Below are 22,112 nucleotides of genomic sequence, written 5' to 3' on the forward strand. Positions count from 1 at the left end.
GTAGAATTTAAACTAAGACAACATAAATGATATTATGAAGAAAAAAATGAATTAAGTTAAAGTAAATATATAAATTTATACACGCGCATTTATATATATATAACTTACACCCACCTAAAAAAACTAATGTGCAAGTTAGCAAGCTACATTCACCTAAATTTTTAAAGGTGCAAGTTAGCAACCTATACCCACTTGATTATTTACACTCATTTTTATAATTTTTAACAAATAATTTGCACCCACCTCACTAATTTACACCCACTTTCATGCTTCCAAAGATTTTTTCCTTAAAAGTTTGTGTCCTTATTATGTTTTTTACCTTAAGCATGCCATTTTTTTTTTCTGTTTTTGTATTTTTTTTTAAAGAGCAAGAAAAAAATTCAATAAATACATAATCCGAAGTCCCTGAAAATCTGCGAAAAAATAGGAGAATATATATTTCCCTAAGCTAGTAACAAAAGTGTCATTTTATTTAAAATTAATTAGAATATAAACAAAAGGGAGTTTTAGTCAAATATAAATGGGTGTCGCTTGCAAACTTGTACCTTAATGTTTTTAGGTGGATGTAAGTTAGAATGGGGTGGGGGGGATGGTTGTGTCCGTCTTTCCGATAGCTACTATATAGACTGAATAAACCTTTTAGTTGTTATTTTAATGCGCCAATAATGCATCTCAAATAAAATTACCTCAAGTGAAAAAAGTTATAGAAAACTAAAAATGTTTTAGTTATTCAGATTATAGGTATACGAGATATAAGGTTGGCTAGGTGAGAGTTAGATTGCAGAGGGATGAAGGTGGTTTTGAGCTCGATTCTCACCTTCAAAATATACTAACAAGTTAACAATTAACATATTTTGACCATTTCTAACAAAGAAAAAGATTGTAAGGGTGGGTTAATTTATTCCCGTAAATTTACAAAATAACAGTTTGATCATTTAAATTGAAAAATATCAATCAATTTAATTATTATTTTTTCAAATTTTAAATAATTTTATAGATTGTATGTTTTTCCTAATAAAGCGAAAGAATATTTAAGTCAATCTATATGTCTTTTATTAGTTTTTATGGATCTTTACAAAAAATATAAATTTTGATGAAGGGATTATACTATTTGATATTCTTTAATTTAAGAGACTAATGTGCTACTGTTTTGTAAATTTGAGAGGATAAATTGATCCAAAAGAACGATTCAATAAGGATCTTGTTCTTGTGTGAATTTATGAGATTTATCACCTGGATCGGTGATAATATCTTCAAGCTAAGAATCACAGAAATCGACACGAATACCGAATACGACAAAGACTCCGACAGCCGAAACAGATAATAATTTAAGAATATGATATAATTCAGTGTCATCATAGATGTCGTGCTAGTGTCGGACACCGGTGTCAAAGTCGAACACCAACGCGTATCCGACTCCAAGACACGCCTATTTCGAGAAGTATCCGTGATTCATACTCTTCAAGTCAAGTGTTATGCTATGCGCCTAAGTCGGGTGTGCCACGCATGAAGGGCTCCACCACTTATTGTTGTGTTTTTCAATGAGTTTTAAACTCCTTTTGGGGTACAAAAATCGATTTTATGGTTGTAGAAATTGATATGGTGTAATTGTTTAAATTTACTTTGTAATATAGGTAAAGTCTAAAAAAAAAATCAGGTAAAATAAAAAAAAAACACATATTCTACTTGTTTACTTTGAGATTCTTCATATTTTTTCGTGTAGTTATAAAGTCCATAAAAGTTACGTACAGGTTGAAATTTAATTTCATGAGTTTTTTTCATGCATTTTTATGACATTTTTTAAGAGGACATGTTTATGATGTTGATATATGATATTTCACATAAAATTAGAATTTATATACAAAGGACAAATTAAATATAAATTTTTAAGGTGTCAATAATCCTAAGCTTTAGAGAGAGGTTTTTTGTTTTGTTTTAGGAATGTTGAGAATATAGTGTTATTAGCATTTCTTATGTTATAATTTTTTTTATTACAAAGAGACGCCCTGATGATGATGATATATTTACAAATGGGTTAAAGGAAGTTAATGTATTCAAAAATTACAAAAAGACAATCCAGGATTGTTCAAAAAAAAAAAAAGGACAATCCACAAGGTAGCCAAGAAAAAAAATGTTGACCATTATTAATTTTATTCTATATACTCCTTAACTGTATTTTACTCTCTCTGGTCCTATTTATAAGAAACATTTGACTTTTTTATTGATTGCATAAATTATGTATTTGGTCTATATTCTATATATAGTACATTAATTACTCAATAAATCTAAATAGTCATTTCAATTAAATAAAGCTAAGAATGTTGTTTTAAGGTATTAAATGTGTTTTCTCTTTTCATTTCCAACTAGGTAAATATTCGTGCTATCGCATGATTTTGTTATAGTTATCTTTGTTATGATAAGTATTCGTATAAATCTTATCTTTATATCTAATCCTAGCTAACACTTCAACGCTAAATCTAAAAAACAATTGGCGCCCCAATTGAATTTTAAATTTGAAATCTTCCATCCCAACATCGTAAATGACATATTAATATCATATATTGCCAATACTTTGGTGTTGATATCTATCTCTAACTTTAACCTAACCCACCCCCTCTGCGATTCTTCAGCTCTAACCTAACTCACCACCAACATCGTAAATGACACACAATTAACATCGTAAATGACACACAATTAATATATATCATATATTGCCAATACTTTGGTGTTGATATATATCTATCTCTAACTATTTCTTTAAAAAAAAAAAAAAAAAAAACTATCTCTAACTCTAACCTCACCCACCCCCTTTGCGATTCTTCAGCTCTCTCCCTTTTCTCTGTGACACCACCGCCAAAACCGTAGTGGATCACCACCCTTTCTGATTTCGACCCAACACTATCTTTATTTTATATTTAAAGGTAACTAGAAAACTAACGATCAATTTTAATTCAGCATTTTCCTTATAAAAATTTTACTACCACTAATTCAAATTTTAAAAAATATAAATTAAATTTTGAAACTAGAATTTAAACTTTGACAACATAAATATTATGAAGAAAAAAAACAAATAAATTAAACTAAAGTAGATATATAAATTTATACGCGTGCATATATATATATATAGGATTTGCTAGAACACACCCACTAATTTTTATGTGGGAGTGTTTTAGCAAGTTATAACTAAAAAGTTAATAAATACACCTTAAGGTGTATGTTGCTATAACACACCTTCTAGAAAAAGCAAGTGGGTGTGTTCTAGCAAATCCTATAGGCATTTGCTAGAATACACCCACTTATTTTTTAGAAGGAGTATTTTAGCAAGTGAATAACTAAAAAGTGGTTAAATACACCTTAAGGTGTAGCTTTGCTAAAACACTCCCACATAAAAACTAGTGGGTGTGTTCTAGCAAACCCCTATATATATATATATATATATATATATATATATATATATATATATATATATGGATTTGATAGAACAGATCCACTAGTTTTTTGTGAGAGTGTTTTAGCAAGCTATTTTTTAGTTATTTACTAGCTAAAATACTCCTTCTCAAAAATAAATGGTGTATTATAGCAAATGTCTATAGGAGTTTGTGCACGCGATTTTCGGATGTCAAACCATTAATTGATTTGAATCGTCAATCTTTGAACTCTCAATTTTTATTCGTGGGAAGGGAAAAAAATGAGTAAAAACCCTTATCGAGACTTTGGATTCGGGGGTTGGTTTCGAATAGGGAAGGTGTTAAGCACCCTAAACGACTTCGGTACTCCGAAGGAACCGCTTACCTAGATTATCTTGTGCTAAACTACTTGTTTATTTGAAAAATTATTGCCTAATGTCTAAGTGAAAGAATGGAGGGAGAAGAAGTATGCTTTTGGTTATTTTTATTTGATTTGGAAGGACGAGTCCTCTGCCTACGTACCCTTTTTGGGAAAGGGATCAAAACCGACGTAGTTCCACTCAAACATTTCTTTGGTGGGTTAGGTTGATTTTAAGATTTTTTTGAAAATGGTTTTAAGAAGAAAAAGAGGCCTCAAGGCATGAGATAAAAGAAATGAGTGAGGTTGATTGATTTTAAATTTTGAAAATGATTGAAGTTGAATTAAAATTTGATTAAAAATTTGATTAAGAAAATAAAGGGAAAATGTTGCTAAGAAAAAATATTTTTTTGAATTTGACATATTTGATTTTTTTTGTGAAAAATGATTTTTCTAAACTAACGGTGAAAACTAACGTAACGTCGTAAAAAACTAACGGAAAGCGGTAAATAAAATGTGGTAGTGTCGGTGCATGTGTCGGTGCTTGTGTTACCTACATTATTACATCAATTCCTAAATACAACCCTAAGGCCTTTATGCCAAAATAAAATGCAAGAAATGAAATTACATCAATTCCCTATTTATACATACTAAATCCATGACAAAATAAAATGATATAATTAAATGTGCATGCTATGATTCAAAACAAAAATTAAATAGTTAGTAATCACAAGAAATATTATGATGAATGAGACATAAGAAATAATAAGCAAGAATTAAGATAATAAAAAATTTAAGATCATCATATGAGAAATAAAAAAAACAAATTAAAAGGAAAAAATAGGATGGATTTTTAACAATGATAGAAAATTAAAAATAGTGAGAAAAACATTTTTTGGAATTTTTTCTAAACATAAAAATGTCAAAAAGAATAAAAAACAGCATTTAAAAAGTAAAAACAATAACAAATAAAAATAATAAACAAATGGCTCAGCAGGATTAATTCTGGACCATTGGATTAAATCAATGGTCCAAGTTCAAACCCCTGGATTCATCATAGCCATTGGATCTAAGATCCAACGGTTTAAAAATAAACAGCAAGAAAGGAAGGATATACTGGAAGCACAGTGACCGTCAGATCAACGATCTGATGGTTCAACAGCAGGCACACAATATTCCACCCAAAAGAACAAACACTTAACCAAAAACAAGCTGCATCATCGACCGTTAGATCTACAATCTGACGGTCTAGCTGTGATCATACACGATAATACAGTGGAACGATACGCATGGAATTAAAATAAAGTAATGAGGCTATATAAAGGGGTTTTACCAAAAAAACAAATATAACACAAAAACTTTCTCTCTCTAAGTTAAAACTTAGAGAGAGAAGCTCTCCCCTCCCACAACAACACACGCGGCCGGAGAAGAAGAAGAGGGGCGGCCGGAGCTGCTCCGGCGCGGTGGTCGGCCGGAGCGCCGCCGCGCCGGAGTTTTTTTTTTTTGCTTTTTTTGAAATTTTTTTACATCAAAATACTCCTCTTCCCTTCCTCTACACAAATCCAAGCTCAAAATTTCGAAAACATACACCAAAAATCCTAGATCTACAAATGAAAAACGTGAAATTTTACCTCTTTTTCCGGTTTCCTTTCCTCCTAGTTTGAGTCCGGTTCTCTCCTTTTCTTCCTTCTTCTGGTTCGCGTGTTCTTCCTTGTTTCCGGTTCGGCTGGCTCTCCTCTACTCCGGTTCGTTTGGCTCTGTTTTGGTTCGGATTTGTTGGTTTTTTATTCGGTTCGGTTTTATTCGTTGTGTTATGTGTGAGTTCGAGTTGGTTTTGTGAATTTGTGCTGTTTATGTTAACAAATGTTCATGAATGTTGTTGGTGAATGTTGGTGATATTCATATTTGTTCTTATGATTTTTGTGTTTGATCTGGTAAAGAGGAGAGAGAGAAGGAAATTGTGTTTGTGACTTGATTGGAAAAAATGTGTGGTTGCTGATTTTTCTGTGAACAGTGATTTTTCTGTCTATTTCCCAATGATTGACAGGGTTTTATAGTGACAAATTAGGGTTGGCTCTGGTACAAACAAATGACAAAAATACCCCTGCAGCTGAGACTTGGAGAAAAAGATTTGACAGATAAATAAATAAATAAATAAAAAACAAAATGAATAAAATAAAATAAAAAATAAAAATAAAAAAAAAAAAAAATAAAAAGAAAAGAAAAGAGAAGGAAAGAAAAGAAGTCACGTGAGTGACTTTTATAAAAATAAAGAAAATAAATAATAAAAAACAAAACTAGCTTAAAAAAAAAAAGAAAGAAAGAAAGAAAAAAAATAAAAAGTCCCTTCGGAATCCGACATGAGGTACTTCAAAGTATCCTCCCTGCCGAAATTTTGTTTGAAAAGATTAATAAAAAAACGCCTTTTAAAATGCGATTAGGCCTTCTCTTTTTTGACGTGATCGTTACGACTAAAAGACTATATAACAAAAATGCGTCATAAAAATGAAAGTGAGACGGTTTTAATTGTTGTGAAATGCGAACGTTGATTTAAATGTAAAAATAAAAACTTTTTGAATGACTAAAGACAAGAAACCCGAATTTTAAATGGTAAAAAAACGAATAAAAAGGGAACGTGAACCATTTTAAAATACGGACAAGAGATTTTAAACGGTCCAAAATTGGGGTATGACAGATGCCCCTATTTAAGTTTCTTCGTCACAAAGGTTTTAAAAGAGAACTTTTTAAACCAAAGGGTCGGAGAGACTTAAATATATAAAAACGCCAATTTTGGACCATTTGAAACGCCAGAGATGTGATGCTGATGAATGTGATAATATGACTGAATATGATATAAGCATGAAGGTAAAGATGATGCAAAGACTGACTGGGAGACAAATGGATAGGTATCACTGGGGAAAGAAATGATAGGTAATGCTTACGATTGTTGTGAGGTACCTTGAAACGACTGGAGTATAAATGATGATGTTTAATAACATTGTTTCAAGGCGAAAGTAAAGACATGATTGCCGATGAGTGGCGAAAGTAAAGACATGATTGGCCGACGAGTGGCGAACGTAAAGACATGACGGGCCGACGAGTGGCTAAATTAAAGACATGACGGGCCGACGAGTGGCGAAATTAAAGACATGACGGGCCGACGAGTGGCTAAGGTAAAGACAAGACGGGCCGACGAGCGGCTAAAGTAAAGACATGACGGGCCGACGAGTGGCTAAAGTAAAGACAAGACGGGCCGACGAGTGGCTAAAGTAAAGACATGACGGGCCGACGAGTGGCGAAATTAAAGACATGATGGGCCGACGAGTGGCTAAATTAAAGACATTGTAAAGCTTGATATGAGTGGGGATTAACTTGACAAAGATACACCTGAGGGGAACAATGAAATTGTCTGAAGACGATGGGGCAATTGTATAGACTGGTTACTGGCGAGACCTGCCACTTTGAAACATGATTGGTTTTATAACATACCTGAGTTTAGACCCATTTTGAGGATAATGAAGCAAAATATTGGGTAAAAAATGAAACTATGTATGGATGATGTTTATATGCGTGCTATGTATGCATGAATGAATGAATATGTATGAGACTCATATGATGGTGTAATGGTAAGATTGTTGAGACAGGACTGGGCAGGTCTACGAGGAGAATGGCCCGGCATCACTGTACGAACACTCAAAGCCTTCAATGGGGATAAAGTCACGGGGGATGAATCAACCATTGTTAGGGTACAGCCCTTAAACATACTACTGAGGTAAGTCTTCACAAACTGTGGTATAAGTCGCCATTTCACCAATGCAACACCGTACTGTCTTGTCTGAATAGTCATTGCTTTTTGTATTTATTCTTTTTTTTTTTTTGAAATCCCTAACTTTTACCTGGATCGTCCTTTCGGATTTTCAATCCACCGGGGAGACATTTTTTCTTTTTCTCTTTTTGTATGCCCCTAATTTTTACCTGGACCGCCCTTTCGGGTTTTCGATCCACCAGGGCGCTTTTTTTTTTTTTTTTTTTTTTTTTTTGCAATGACTATTTCTTCTTCGTTGAACCTGCTTGTTTCGGACCAACTGTTGACACATACTTATGTGATACATGTTTTTTAAAGATAATATGTTTGTCATTTTTGTTTTTTTTTTTTTTTTTTTTTGGGAAGAAAACATAAAATCTTTAGAAAAGTTTTCAAAATTTTTGCTTCAAATACTAATACTAAAAACGAAAGAAAGATTTTTTTGCACATAGAATAAACAAGAATTCCAACAAAGGGGCACATGCTCAAATTGATTTAATAGAAATGGTGACCGGCTAAAGGCATGGCACCACAGATTACAAAGAGTTGGAATATGGTAATTATATGGGATAGGCACATTGAACACAATAACCGCTATACTTCTCAACCACTTTGAATTCCACAGTTTGGATGCTTCAACACTAGAGAACTTCTGACAGTCAAGGTGTCTCGGGCGAGTGGTGTTTCATCTGATGCAGTTACTTGTCTCGATCCTTAATTTTTGCATAGATCGCCCTTGCGGGTTTTCGATCTATCAGGATAATTTCCCTTCTTTTTTTTTTTTTTTTTTTTTTTTTTAATTTTTGCCTGGACCGCCCTTTCGGGTTTTCGATCCACCGAGACGCTCATTTTTGGTTTAAGCCGCCCTTTCAGGTTTTCGACCTACCGAGCTGTTCTTTTATATATTTAGACAAAGTATTTCTTGACTGCATCAGAATTCACAGGACGAGGTAACTCCTCTCCATCCATATTTGTAAGAATTAAAGCACCACCAGAGAAAGCTCTCTTCACCACGTAGGGACCTTCATAGTTTGGCGTCCATTTGCCCCTAGGATCTGGTTGAAAGGATTTGATACATTTGAGCACAAGATCTCCTTCCTTGAATTCGCGGGGATGGACTCCTTTATCGAATGCTTGTTTCATCCTTGACTGATATAACTGTCCATGACACAAAGCAGCCATACGTTTTTCCTCAATCAAATTCAACTGGTCGTACCTGCTCTGGCACCATTCAGCTTCAGACAATTCAGCTTCCATCAAGACTCTTAAAGAAGGAATCTCAACCTCTACAGGTAGTACAGCCTCCATACCATATACCAAAGAGAAAGGGGTTGCCCCTGTCGAGGTTCGCACTGAGGTACGGTATCCATACAAAGCGTAGGGTAACATTTCATGCCAGTCCTTATAAGTAACTACCATCTTCTGTATGATCTTCTTGATGTTCTTGTTTGCAGCTTCAACTGCCCCATTCATCTGTGGTCTGTAAGGAGAAGAATTGTGATGTTGAATCTTGAAGTCATCGCACAACTCTTTCATCATGTTGTTATTCAGATTTGTGCCATTATCTGTGATGATTCTGTTGGGAACACCGTAGCGGCTGATGAGGTTGTTCTTGATAAATCTGACCACTACCTGCTTGGTCACATTGGCGTAAGATGCTGCTTCAACCCACTTGGTGAAATAATCGATAGCCACTAATATGAAGCGATGCCCATTGGAAGCCTTTGGTTCAATCCGACCAATCATGTCAATGCCCCACATAGAGAAGGGCCACGGGGAAGAGATGACATTGAGCATAGATGGTGGTATATGAATCTTGTCAGCATAGATTTGACATTTGTGGCATCTCTTGGCATGATTGTAGCAATCAGCGTGCATTGTTATCCAGTAGTACCCAGCTCTCAATATCTTCTTCGCCATGGCGTGCCCACATGAGTGAGTTCCGAAAGAGCCTTCATGAATCTCGCACATCAATTTTTCTGCTTCATGCTTATCCACACATCTAAGTAGGACCCTATCAAAGTTCCTTTTATACAAAACGTCTTCGTTAAGGAAGAAACGGCTTGACAATTTTCTCAATGTTTTCTTGTCCTTGTTGGATGCCCCAGGTGGGTACTTTTGAGTTTGAAGGAAAACTTGGATATCATGATACCATGGCTTGTCATCATCAATTGCTTCAGCTACAAACACATAAGCAGGTCGGTCGAGAAATTGGACATTGATTACTGGCACAGTATTGTGACCATTCACATTGATCATTGAGGATAGAGTAGCTAAAGCATCCGCCATTTGATTCTCATCACGGGGCACATGGTGTAACTCTACTTTGTTGAAGAAAGTCAGCAATCGTCTCGCATAATCTCTGTAGGGAATCAAACCAGGATGGCGAGTTTCCCATTCTCCTTTGATCTGGTTAATCACAAGAGCGGAATCTCCATAGATGACAATTTTCTTGATCCTCAAGTCGATGGCTTCTTCGATACCCATGATGCAAGCTTCATATTCTGCGATGTTGTTTGTACAATCAAATCGAATCCTTGCAGTAAAAGGGATGTGAGTACCCTTAGGGGTAATGAGAACTGCACCAATTCCACTACCATAGACATTAACGGCTCCATCAAATATCAAACCCCATTCGGATTCAGGATCAGGACCTTCACCGAACACTGGTTCGTCACAATCTTTTGCTTTTAGATACATAACCTCTTCATCTGGGAAGTCAAATTTGATCGGTTGATAGTCTTCGATTGGTTGATGAGCCAAATGTTCTGCCAAGATGCTACCTTTGACTGCTTTCTGAGTGCGATACTCGATATCATACTCGGACAATAACATCTGCCAGCGAGCAATCCTTCCAGTTAAAGCTGGCTTCTCAAATATGTACTTGATAGGATCCATCTTGGATATCAACCAAGTTGTATGATTAATCATATAATGACGGAGACGCTTGGCAGCCCAAGTTAAAGCACAACAAGTTTTCTCAAGTACAGAATATCGGGACTCACAATCAGTGAACTTCTTACTCAAATAGTAGATAGCGTGCTCTTTCTTTCCGGTTTCGTCTTGTTGACCCAAAACACAGCCCATGGAATCTTCTAGTACTGTTAAATACATGATCAAAGGTCTTCCGTCAACTGGAGGAACAAGAATTGGAGGTTCTAACAGATATTCTTTGATTTGATCAAAAGCCTTCTGACAATCATCATTCCACTTCACCCCTTGATCCTTGCGGAGTAACTTGAAAATTGGTCCACATGTGGCGGTCATGTGAGAGATAAATCTGGAGATATAATTGAGTCTACCAAGAAAACCTCTTACTTGCTTCTCTGTCTTTGGAACAGGCATTTCTCTGATGGCTCTGACCTTGTCGGGATCAACTTCAATACCCTTTTGACTGACGATAAAGCCTAGGAGTTTACCAGATCTAACACCGAACGTACATTTGTTAGGATTCAACCGGAGTTTGTACTTTCTCAACCGCTGAAACATCTTCAACAAATACTCAACATGTTCTTCTTCTGTGCCAGACTTAACAATCATATCATCTACGTAGACCTCAATTTCTTTGTGAATCATATCATGAAAGATTTTGGTCATACCCCTCTGGTAAGTGGCACCAGCATTTATCAAACCAAATGGCATCACCACATAACAGAAAGCACCCCAGGGCGTGATGAAAGACGTCTTTTCTCTATCCTCAGGAGCCATCCTGATCTGATTGTAGCCGGAGAAACCGTCCATGAAGGAGAAAACCTTGCACTTAGCAGTGTTATCAACCAATACATCAATGTGAGGCAAAGGAAAATTATCCTTCGGACTAGCCTTGTTCAAGTCCCGATAATCAACACACATTCTGACTTTACCATCTTTCTTTGGAACAGGCACTATGTTGGCCAACCATTGAGGATACTCTGATGTGACTAGGAAACCTGCATCAATTTGCTTTCGCACTTCCTCTTTGATCTTGAGGGCCATATCAGGATGAGATCTTCTCAATTTCTGTTTTACCGGAGGACACTCAGGCTTCAACGGTAGTCTGTGTTCAACGACATTAGGGTCTAGACCCGGCATGTCTTTGTATGACCATGCGAATATATCAACATATTCTCTGATAAGCTCAATTACTCTTTTCTTGACAGATACATCCAACGATGCCCCAATCTTGATTTCTTTCTTGTCTTCCTCAGTACCCAGATTGATGATTTCTATCTCCTCCTGATGAGGTTGAATTGTCTTCCTTTCTTGTTCCAACATCCATTTGATCTCATTCGGGATCTCCTCATCCTCCTCTGCCACAGCCTCGTAAACCGGGACCTCAAAGTTGGGAGAAAGCATGGGGTCACTGTGTTCAACGGATTCACTTATGTTCAGTCTGCACATGATTCATGATTGATTTTAATGAGTAAATGCAGACCTTTGGTTTTGAAATTTAAAAGAAAAAGAGAATGATTTTTTTTTGGATTTTTGTATTACCATTTTTTCCAGAAAAAGCAACAAAAAATAAAAAGTAATAAAAGCCGTGATAGAAACGACGATTTTTATTTGTAATAAAAGTACTAGAAGCAAAACAAAGCCCTACATGATTTCACTTTCGCCTTGGGCAGAACGAAAGGAGTTTTCTTAAAAACAAAAAAACAACAAAAGACAAGACAAACACATTACTTAGAGCCGGGTGTCACAGAAGGAATGTCAACAGCAATCCAGTTGCAGCAAGCTCCTCCAGGCGTCACAAAGACCGGTGTCACTCCTCTAGGTGCATCATCTAAAATTGCATTGGTCTCTGGTGAATCATGAATGAAACCAGCACTGTGGAAAGAACCTCTGGTAGGGTCGAACATCCCAGGCTTACTGTTAAGGAAACCAATTCCCTCCTTACGCTTGTTTTCTGGCAACTCCACTAGCTGACCCCAGCCTTCGGTTTTGCCTTCCTGAATTACTCTCCGGGCATCCTTCAACGAAGCCATACAAGTCTCAATCTTACCGACACTTTCTTCGGCAGAGAACCCTTGGAATGATGGCCCGTCTGAACCACTACCACCGATAACAGAGAAAGCAGACAAATTGCTGATTAAAAAGGCCGATTCGCCACTCACAGTGATCAACTTTCCACGACTTACAAACTTCAATTTCTGATGGAGAGTAGATGTCACAGCCCCAGCGTCATGAATCCATGGTCTGCCGAGCAAACAGCTGAAAGAAGCCTGGATTTCCATGACTTGGAAAGTAACCTGAAATTCATGTGGGCCGACCGAAATTGGTAAATCTACCTCACCATACACCGATCTCCTAGTTCCATCGAAGGCCCTTACCGTCACCTTGCTAAGTCTCAAAGGAGCCTCGGAGTATGCCAATTGGTCGAAAGTTGACTTGGGCATCACATTAAGTGCAGAGCCGGTATCTATCAGGACGTTGGATAACGAGTCCGTTCTGCAAAGTACAGAGATGAATAATGCTTGATTATGCTTATTCCCCTCCGCCGGGAGATCTTCATCACTGAAAGTCAGACTGTTACATATGGTCACATTCCCCACAATGCTTTCGAATTGACCCAGAGTTACATCATAATCCACAAATGCCTGGTCTAGTACTTTCCTCAGGGCATCCCGATGAGCACCAGAACTTGATAACAGGGCCATGATGGAAATCTTCGCAGGAGTTTGTAACAGCTGGTCCACCACCCTGTATTCACTCTTCTTGATCAACTTCAAGACTTCATCGGCATCCTCAAAGTCAAACTCTTTGGCCTGCTCCCCAGCTTTACCTTTACCGGCGTTTCGCTCTTTTACTGGCTCATCGACCGGAACACTAACACTCTTCGGACCCACCGTAGGAAAGATGCGGCCACTCCTCAAAATCCGGCTATTCTCTGCGATATTATCCACAGCAACAGGTGAAGTTGTCTCACTTCCAGGCTCAAGAACCGTGCCTTCATACTTATAGGGTACAGCTTTCTGAGCAGTAGTAGGCGTGGGCCTAGGCACACAAATTACTAAGGGAGTACCAACGGGCTTTGTACTGTTAGGGTTTATCACCAGCGGCCTCCTGGCTCTGAATACCGGAGTGACAACACAGACGTCCTTGCTCTCGGTTTCCCTCGTAACCACAAGTTCCCTTCTATTTAGGAGACCCTGCACATCATTCTGGACTTGTATACATCCACGAGGATCCATCGAACATATGTCACAAGCTTCATGATTGTGGTTGAAGAGAGTTGCTCTACACATTTTCACATGTATTGGTACCAGAGGAGTCTTGATATCACCTACAGAGAGAATGCGAGCCTCTTCCTGATCGTCTTGAATCATATTAACAGCAGGCCCATGAGTAGGCAGAGGATTGTTCTGAGCTACAGCATCAGGGTCGGTGAAGGTTAACTCTTTACTATTTATCAGTTTCTGAACCTCTTTCTTAAGAGCAAAACAACGCTCCACATCGTGGCCTGGTGCCCCTTGATGGTAAATACAATGAAGGTCCGGACGGTACCAGCGTGGGAGAGGGTCCGGAATGCGAGGAGGTGGTATTGTTTGGACCAGATTCTGTGCAAGTAAAGAAGGGAGCAATGCTCCATAGGTCATTGGCAAGGGGTCAAATTGTTGCCTTTGATTCTGCTGATTGTAAGGAGCCTGAGGACGGGGTTGTTGTTGTGGGGGGTTATATGGCCTTTGTTGGTATGGTTGTTGAGGATAGTAGGGTTGTTGAGGATGGTAGGGTGGTTGAGAGAGTTGTTGTGGGTTATATGGTTGTTGATATAGTGGGGGATAGTATAATGAAGGCCCTTGAGGTCTTGGTGGTTGATAGTTTGGGTTCTGGGGTGCGGTCATTTGTGGGGTGATATTGGCAACAAAGGGGTGATTAGGGTACACGGGCTGAGGTCCTCCATGAGCCACCATGCCAACCTCTTGAGCATTCCTCTTTGGGTAACCATTCCCAAATTTCTTATTACCACTGGACGAAACTCCTGAAGAACCACCTGAAGAACTTCCCGAAACAGCTGCTCCCTTACGAGCCCACTCCTCGATACGCATTCCTGTTTCCACCAAGTCAGTGAACTTCTGTGATGCACAGACAATCATCTTTTCTGAATAACAAGGGCTCAGGGTTTCATAGAACAATTCTGAAAGTTCCCTCTCATCCAAGGGAGGACGAATCTGAGCAGCTTTTTGAATGAAGCGTTGTGCGTATTCTTTGAACGATTCTTTATCTTTCTGGGTTAAGGACTGCAACTCCTTGCGACTTGGCGCCAGATAGGTATTATATTTGTACTGTTGCATGAAGGCCTCAGCCAACTGTTCAAAAGTAGTGACTCCTTTCAACCCCATGAACCAAGTATGTGCCGGACCAGTCAAACTATCCTGGAAGCAGTGAATGAGTAAGGGAACATTATTCTTGTAAGCTATCATCTTGCTAATATACATAGTTAGATGATTTTGTGGACACGTGTCCCCTTGATACTTCTCAAATACAGGCATCTTGAACTTTGGAGGTATGTTTACATCTGGTACCAAGCAAAGGTCATATATGCTTTGGACGACTGTTTCCTTTCCCCGCATATTACTCATCTTCTTCTCTAGAGCACCGAACCTTTCTTCCCAATCGATTGCTTTATCATCCCCCATTATACTGTCAGAGTGATAAATCTGCTCTTCATGTTGTGGCCCAACATGCACAGTAGGACCTGCTTGAGTCATGGTAGCTTGAGGAATCGGTTGACTCATCTGGAAATGTGCCGAAGTCTGTTGACCCTGTGCGAAAGGCATTTCAGTAGCGCCTGGACCAAAAACCACGTTAGTTGCAATCGGCATGCCCCAAGGGTAGCCTGAAGGCATGGAATATTGAGGAGTAGCAAAGGGACCCTGGGGGCCAAGAGGACGGAAGCCTGAGTTGCCCATAGTTGCCATATTACCAGAAGAAAAATCAGTTATCAGAGGCTGGGTGAGGCCGATAGTTGTAGTAGTAGTCGGAGATGGTTGGGGGGACCCTCAGGTGCAGCTGTGACAACCACAACAGGAGTTGAATTGGAGATTGCTGCTTGCTCTCTCTCAGCCATCATAGTTTCCATCATAAGTGCCATTCTTTCCATCTCCCCCTTGAGGTTAACCAGTTCCTCTCTGAGCTGAGCGTTTTCCTGTTCTGCCGCTAACATCCTTTTCTTGATATGAGCTCGAGTGTTGTGAATGCGAGCGGGTTTGTACTGAATACGCCGGGCCACTTTGCTTTTCTGAGGCAGAAATGAGGAGAGTATGAGACTTGGATTTTGATACTTTTTATGAATGCAATATGATGCATGATATGCTATATGCCAAAATATGCGATTTTTATATATATTTTTTTTATTTTTATTGAAGGACCTATAAAAGCAGTTTTGTAAACATACCAACCTAAACAAATCATAAAAAAAAACAAAGTTGATTACAAGATAATTCCCTTTCTAACAACAAAGCCAAGGGATAAACTTTCAAAGAAAAACAAGATAATTCCCTTTCTAACAACAAAGCCAAGGGATAGACTCCGTAACTACACAAAAAACATCAAAACAAACTGAAAGACTCTCAAGCCTCTGAACCGAGCTACTCCTCAAAATCAGAATGCGGCCCATCAAAGAGATCCATACGTTTCTTCTTCCGCCCGGGAATTTGATCAAGCGCGGCATCTTTCTCCTTGATACTCTTTTTCAGCTGGGCGATTATCACATCTTTCTTGTGGCTATCATAAGCTTCTTGCTCTAGTAGGGCCATCACAGCCTCATATTCCTGATCCTTTTTCTGATACTCCCCTTTCCACTTTTGTACTTCAAGTTCCGCCTCAACTAAACGCTCTTGGTATTCCTTCTCGGTGTCAAAGGTCATAGGTAGGGGTGGTGCTGGAGTGATTGCAGATACAAATCTTGATATCTTGTAAGGCATCCCAATTTGAGCAGCTCTATCTATCACCCACTGAGTATATGATTCATGAACGGCTCCTGTCTTCCTCCCTAACTGGCTCTTGTCTCTTCTACGAATGGTGTGCCAAGCTCGCACAACCTGCTCTTTCATGCCTTTACTGTCATCTACGTTGAGGTAATACACATTCTCTAGATAGATGTTGAGCGGCTTCCCTTCCATGGGATATCCGAACTGACGTCTGGCAAGCGTAGGATTGTAGCTAATTCCTCCTTCTATACCAAGAAGGGGTACATTGGCAAATTTCCCACAACTGTCAATAATAGTTCCTTTGTCATAAACCCGATCGTACCACACTACCTCGGTTGGAGTCAGGGACATGAGTCTTTTTGACCAAAGAAGGTTTTCTGGATTGGTGGTGAAGCGAGGAGTTCGGGGTAAGTGCGAGGTGATCCATCGATATAGCAATTGTGCACAACAAAGGATAGTTCCACGACCAGCCTGGGTGCGCCTATGGATGGAGAGGTAAGTATCACCTAATAAGGTAGGGACAGGGTTCCTTGACAAGAAAATTTGAATGGCTTTAATGTCCACAAAGTTGTCGAGGCTAGGGAAGAGTACGAGGCCATAAATAAGCAAGGCAAGGATGGAGTTAAAGGCATAGGCAACCCCCATTTTGTCAAAGAATGTGGTCCTTTCGTAAAGAAAATCGGTGGAGAAACCCAAAAGTTTTCCCTTAGTGATGAGATGTGCTTTCACTTCGTCCGTTTCAAGATGGAGAGCTGCGGCAATGGTTGAGTGCTTGGGGATTTCCTCGAGGCCACTGAAAGGTACTTTGTCCAACACTGGTAGATTAATCCAACAAGAGTACTCCTCCAAGGTGGGGAGAATCTGGTAATCTTGAAAAGTAAAGCAATGGTAGCCCGGGTCATAGAACTGAACAAAAGCGTTGAGAAGCCCTTCGTCGATATCTGTCTTAACAACACCCATCAAATTTCCATGTTGCTTGTAGAAATCGTCCATACAAACCACTTTCTTCCCTAGCTTCCTCAAACTCAAGAGATCTGGCCTCCTGAAACTATACTGCCTAAGGTTCCTCATATCTACAATGTTTACAACAAAGCTTTTATAAGTCCTTCAAAAAAAATGATGAATGGAAAAAATATTTATGGATGGATGCATGTATGCATGATGAAGTTAAATTCATATGTTGGAGTCAAAGGGTAACAACGCCATTTGGTAAGGACTAAGGTTTTTAGATTGCACTTGTAACAAGGGTTCTACCAAGTTCCCAAAGTCTTTAACCACTTCCGAATATTTATCGGGTGACGGGAGTACTCCCATTCCAATTATATTCGTCGGAAAGTCTCGTTTGGGTGTAGTATCGCGTATCAACTAATTCAAGAGTACTCTCGATTAGCCACCGCACTACGTTCCTAAAAGGCCAAGATGGGTTACAGGTGACTAAAGGTCCTCAACTTCAAAGGTCACTTGAAAATAGCATGCCAAACATGAGTACTCACGTTGACAACATATACTTCCAAGATCCCTCCGTTGAGTGGGGTTATCACATGTGCCAATACCGAAGAGTACTCTTGGCATGGAACTATGATTATACCACCGTCCTATCTTAAGTTTCCCTCAAGCTCGGGTGTAGAGCTTATCGCACCACTCACGTAATAAAGCAAACATGTAAGCAAAATATTTACAAAGCATAAACAAATAATAAAGCACAAAATAAAGAAAGTGAGGTGGGTTTAACCCGCATAGGATCTAAGTCCCCAGTGAAGTCGCCATTTCTGTGCACGCGATTTTCGGATGTCAAACCATTAATTGATTTGAATCGTCAATCTTTGAACTCTCAATTTTTATTCGTGGGAAGGGAAAAAAATGAGTAAAAACCCTTATCGAGACTTTGGATTCGGGGGTTGGTTTCGAATAGGGAAGGTGTTAAGCACCCTAAACGACTTCGGTACTCCGAAGGAACCGCTTACCTAGATTATCTTGTGCTAAACTACTTGTTTATTTGAAAAATTATTGCCTAATGTCTAAGTGAAAGAATGGAGGGAGAAGAAGTATGCTTTTGGTTATTTTTATTTGATTTGGAAGGACGAGTCCTCTGCCTACGTACCCTTTTTGGGAAAGGGATCAAAACCGACGTAGTTCCACTCAAAATTTCTTTGGTGGGTTAGGTTGATTTTAAGATTTTTTTGAAAATGGTTTTAAGAAGAAAAAGAGGCCTCAAGGCATGAGATAAAAGAAATGAGTGAGGTTGATTGATTTTAAATTTTGAAAATGATTGAAGTTGAATTAAAATTTGATTAAAAATTTGATTAAGAAAATAAAGGGAAAATGTTGCTAAGAAAAAATATTTTTTTGAATTTGACATATTTGATTTTTTTTGTGAAAAATGATTTTTCTAAACTAACGGTGAAAATAACGTAACGTCGTAAAAAACTAACGGAAACGGTAAATAAAATGTGGTAGTGTCGGTGCTTGTGTTACCTACATTATTACATCAATTCCTAAATACAACCCTAAGGCCTTTATGCCAAAATAAAATGCAAGAAATGAAATTACATCAATTCCCTATTTATACATACTAAATCCATGACAAAATAAAATGATATAATTAAATGTGCATGCTATGATTCAAAACAAAAATTAAATAGTTAGTAATCACAAGAAATATTATGATGAATGAGACATAAGAAATAATAAGCAAGAATTAAGATAATAAAAAATTTAAGATCATCATATGAGAAATAAAAAAAACAAATTAAAAGGAAAAAATAGGATGGATTTTTAACAATGATAGAAAATTAAAAATAGTGAGAAAAACATTTTTTGGAATTTTTTCTAAACATAAAAATGTCAAAAAGAATAAAAAACAGCATTTAAAAAGTAAAAACAATAACAAATAAAAATAATAAACAAATGGCTCAGCAGGATTAATTCTGGACCATTGGATTAAATCAATGGTCCAAGTTCAAACCCCTGGATTCATCATAGCCATTGGATCTAAGATCCAACGGTTTAAAAATAAACAGCAAGAAAGGAAGGATATACTGGAAGCACAGTGACCGTCAGATCAACGATCTGATGGTTCAACAGCAGGCACACAATATTCCACCCAAAAGAACAAACACTTAACCAAAAACAAGCTGCATCATCGACCGTTAGATCTACAATCTGACGGTCTAGCTGTGATCATACACGATAATACAGTGGAACGATACGCATGGAATTAAAATAAAGTAATGAGGCTATATAAAGGGGTTTTACCAAAAAAACAAATATAACACAAAAACTTTCTCTCTCTAAGTTAAAACTTAGAGAGAGAAGCTCTCCCCTCCCACAACAACACACGCGGCCGGAGAAGAAGAAGAGGGGCGGCCGGAGCTGCTCCGGCGCGGTGGTCGGCCGGAGCGCCGCCGCGCCGGAGTTTTTTTTTTTGCTTTTTTTGAAATTTTTTTACATCAAAATACTCCTCTTCCCTTCCTCTACACAAATCCAAGCTCAAAATTTCGAAAACATACACCAAAAATCCTAGATCTACAAATGAAAAACGTGAAATTTTACCTCTTTTTCCGGTTTCCTTTCCTCCTAGTTTGAGTCCGGTTCTCTCCTTTTCTTCCTTCTTCCGGTTCGCGTGTTCTTCCTTGTTTCCGGTTCGGCTGGCTCTCCTCTACTCCGGTTCGTTTGGCTCTGTTTTGGTTCGGATTTGTTGGTTTTTTATTCGGTTCGGTTTTATTCGTTGTGTTATGTGTGAGTTCGAGTTGGTTTTGTGAATTTGTGCTGTTTATGTTAACAAATGTTCATGAATGTTGTTGGTAAATGTTGGTGATATTCATATTTGTTCTTATGATTTTTGTGTTTGATCTGGTAAAGAGGAGAGAGAGAAGGAAATTGTGTTTGTGACTTGATTGGAAAAAATGTGTGGTTGCTGATTTTTCTGTGAACAGTGATTTTTCTGTCTATTTCCCAATGATTGACAGGGTTTTATAGTGACAAATTAGGGTTGGCTCTGGTACAAACAAATGACAAAAATACCCCTGCAGCTGAGACTTGGAGAAAAAGATTTGACAGATAAATAAATAAATAAATAAATAAACAAAATGAATAAAATAAAATAAAATAAAATAAAATAAAAAAAAAAAAAAAATAAAAAGAAAAGAAAAGAGAAGGAAAGAAAAGAAGTCACGTGAGTGACTTTTATAAAAATAAAGAAAATAAATAATAAAAAACAAAACTAGCTTAAAAAAAAAAAAGAAAGAAAGAAAGAAAAAAAATAAAAAGTCCCTTCGGAATCCGACATGAGGTACTTCAAAGTATCCTCCCTGCCGAAATTTTGTTTGAAAAGATTAATAAAAAAACGCCTTTTAAAATGCGATTAGGCCTTCTCTTTTTTTGACGTGATCGTTACGACTAAAAGACTATATAACAAAAATGCGTCATAAAAATGAAAGTGAGACGGTTTTAATTGTTGTGAAATGCGAACGTTGATTTAAATGTAAAAATAAAAACTTTTTGAATGACTAAAGACAAGAAACCCGAATTTTAAATGGTAAAAAAACGAATAAAAAGGGAACGTGAACCATTTTAAAATACGGACAAGAGATTTTAAACGGTCCAAAATTGGGGTATGACAGAGTTGTTAACACACAATGAAAAGAATAGTATAATAAAAAAGAGGTGGTTGTGTCCGTCTTTCCGTTAGCTACTATATAGACTAAATAAACCTTTTAGTTGTTATTTTAATGCGGCAACATTGTATCTCAAATAAAATTACCTCAAGTGAAAAAAAAAATCATAGAAAACTAAAAATGTTTTAGTCATTAAGATTGTAAGTATACGAGATATAAGGTTGGCTAGGTGAGAGAGTTAGATAGCAGAGGGATGGAGGTGGTTTTGAGCTCCATTCTCACCTTCAAAATAAACTAACAAGTTAACAATTAACATATTTTGACCATTTCTAACAAAGAAAAAGATTGTAAGGGTGAGTTAATTTATTCCCATAAATTTACAAAATAACAGTTTGATCATTTAAATTGAAAAATATCAATCAATTTAATTATTATTTTTTCAAATTTTAAATAATTTTATAGATTGTATGTGTGTCCTAATAAAGCGAAAGAATATTTAAGTCAATCTATATGTCTTTTATTAGTTTTGATGGATCTTTACAAAAAATATAAATTTTGATGAAGGGATTATACTATTTGATATTCTTTAATTTAAGAGACTAATGTGCTACTGTTTTGTAAAGTGTTTATGCTATTACCTGCAAAACATACTATGGTGATAAAGTAAAACATGGTGCAAGTAGATAGCAATTATGGGGATATGTTAAGTAAAACTCCCTATTATTATATACTGAGATTGTAACTCGATAAGTTTTGTTTCTTGGGGTAATTAAATACGAGATTAACAATGATGTTTATCTTATTTGACTGTGTTTAATGATGTTAGGAACGGTGAAAACATATCAGTACTTTTAGATTTGTTACGAATAAAGTAGTTTTTCACACTACATCATTTATTATGTATTATTTGATGGTAGAATAATCGGCATATGATTTATGATGAATGTTGTGTTTTTAACCAAGTTTTAAACTGCTTTTGGGTACAAAAATTGATTTTATGGTTGCAGAAATTGATAT

General features: G+C 37.3%; 2 protein-coding genes across 3 annotated transcripts; both read right to left on the minus strand.

Annotated features, from left to right (window-relative positions):
* Positions 1-8,709: 8,709 nt before the first annotated feature.
* On the minus strand, positions 8,710-15,468 carry LOC120579590 (uncharacterized). Its single transcript, XM_039832042.1, has 6 exons — positions 12,233-15,468; positions 11,579-11,942; positions 11,170-11,533; positions 9,243-10,977; positions 8,787-9,146; positions 8,710-8,728 (listed from the first exon to the last, which is right to left on the minus strand). Exons 1-6 carry the CDS (start codon positions 15,466-15,468, stop codon positions 8,710-8,712), a joined length of 6,078 nt encoding a protein of 2,025 aa, XP_039687976.1.
* A 78-nt stretch (positions 15,469-15,546) lies between these two features.
* On the minus strand, positions 15,547-20,268 carry LOC120579336 (uncharacterized). 2 transcript variants are annotated; one of them, XR_005645133.1, is made up of 2 exons: positions 20,032-20,268; positions 15,547-15,788 (listed from the first exon to the last, which is right to left on the minus strand). XR_005645133.1 is itself a non-coding variant. In XM_039831297.1 (2 exons), the coding sequence occupies exon 2, from the start codon at positions 17,548-17,550 to the stop codon at positions 16,138-16,140; it is 1,413 nt and encodes a 470-aa protein (XP_039687231.1). In that variant the 5' UTR covers positions 17,551-17,552; positions 20,032-20,268; the 3' UTR covers positions 16,083-16,137. The 2 variants fall into 2 exon arrangements, 1 of the variants encoding a protein (XP_039687231.1); XM_039831297.1 differs by lacking the exon at positions 15,547-15,788 and adding an exon at positions 16,083-17,552.
* Positions 20,269-22,112: the final 1,844 nt, after the last annotated feature.

This window comes from Medicago truncatula, chromosome 3 (assembly GCF_003473485.1).
Source record: "Medicago truncatula cultivar Jemalong A17 chromosome 3, MtrunA17r5.0-ANR, whole genome shotgun sequence".
NCBI lineage: Eukaryota > Viridiplantae > Streptophyta > Magnoliopsida > Fabales > Fabaceae > Medicago > Medicago truncatula.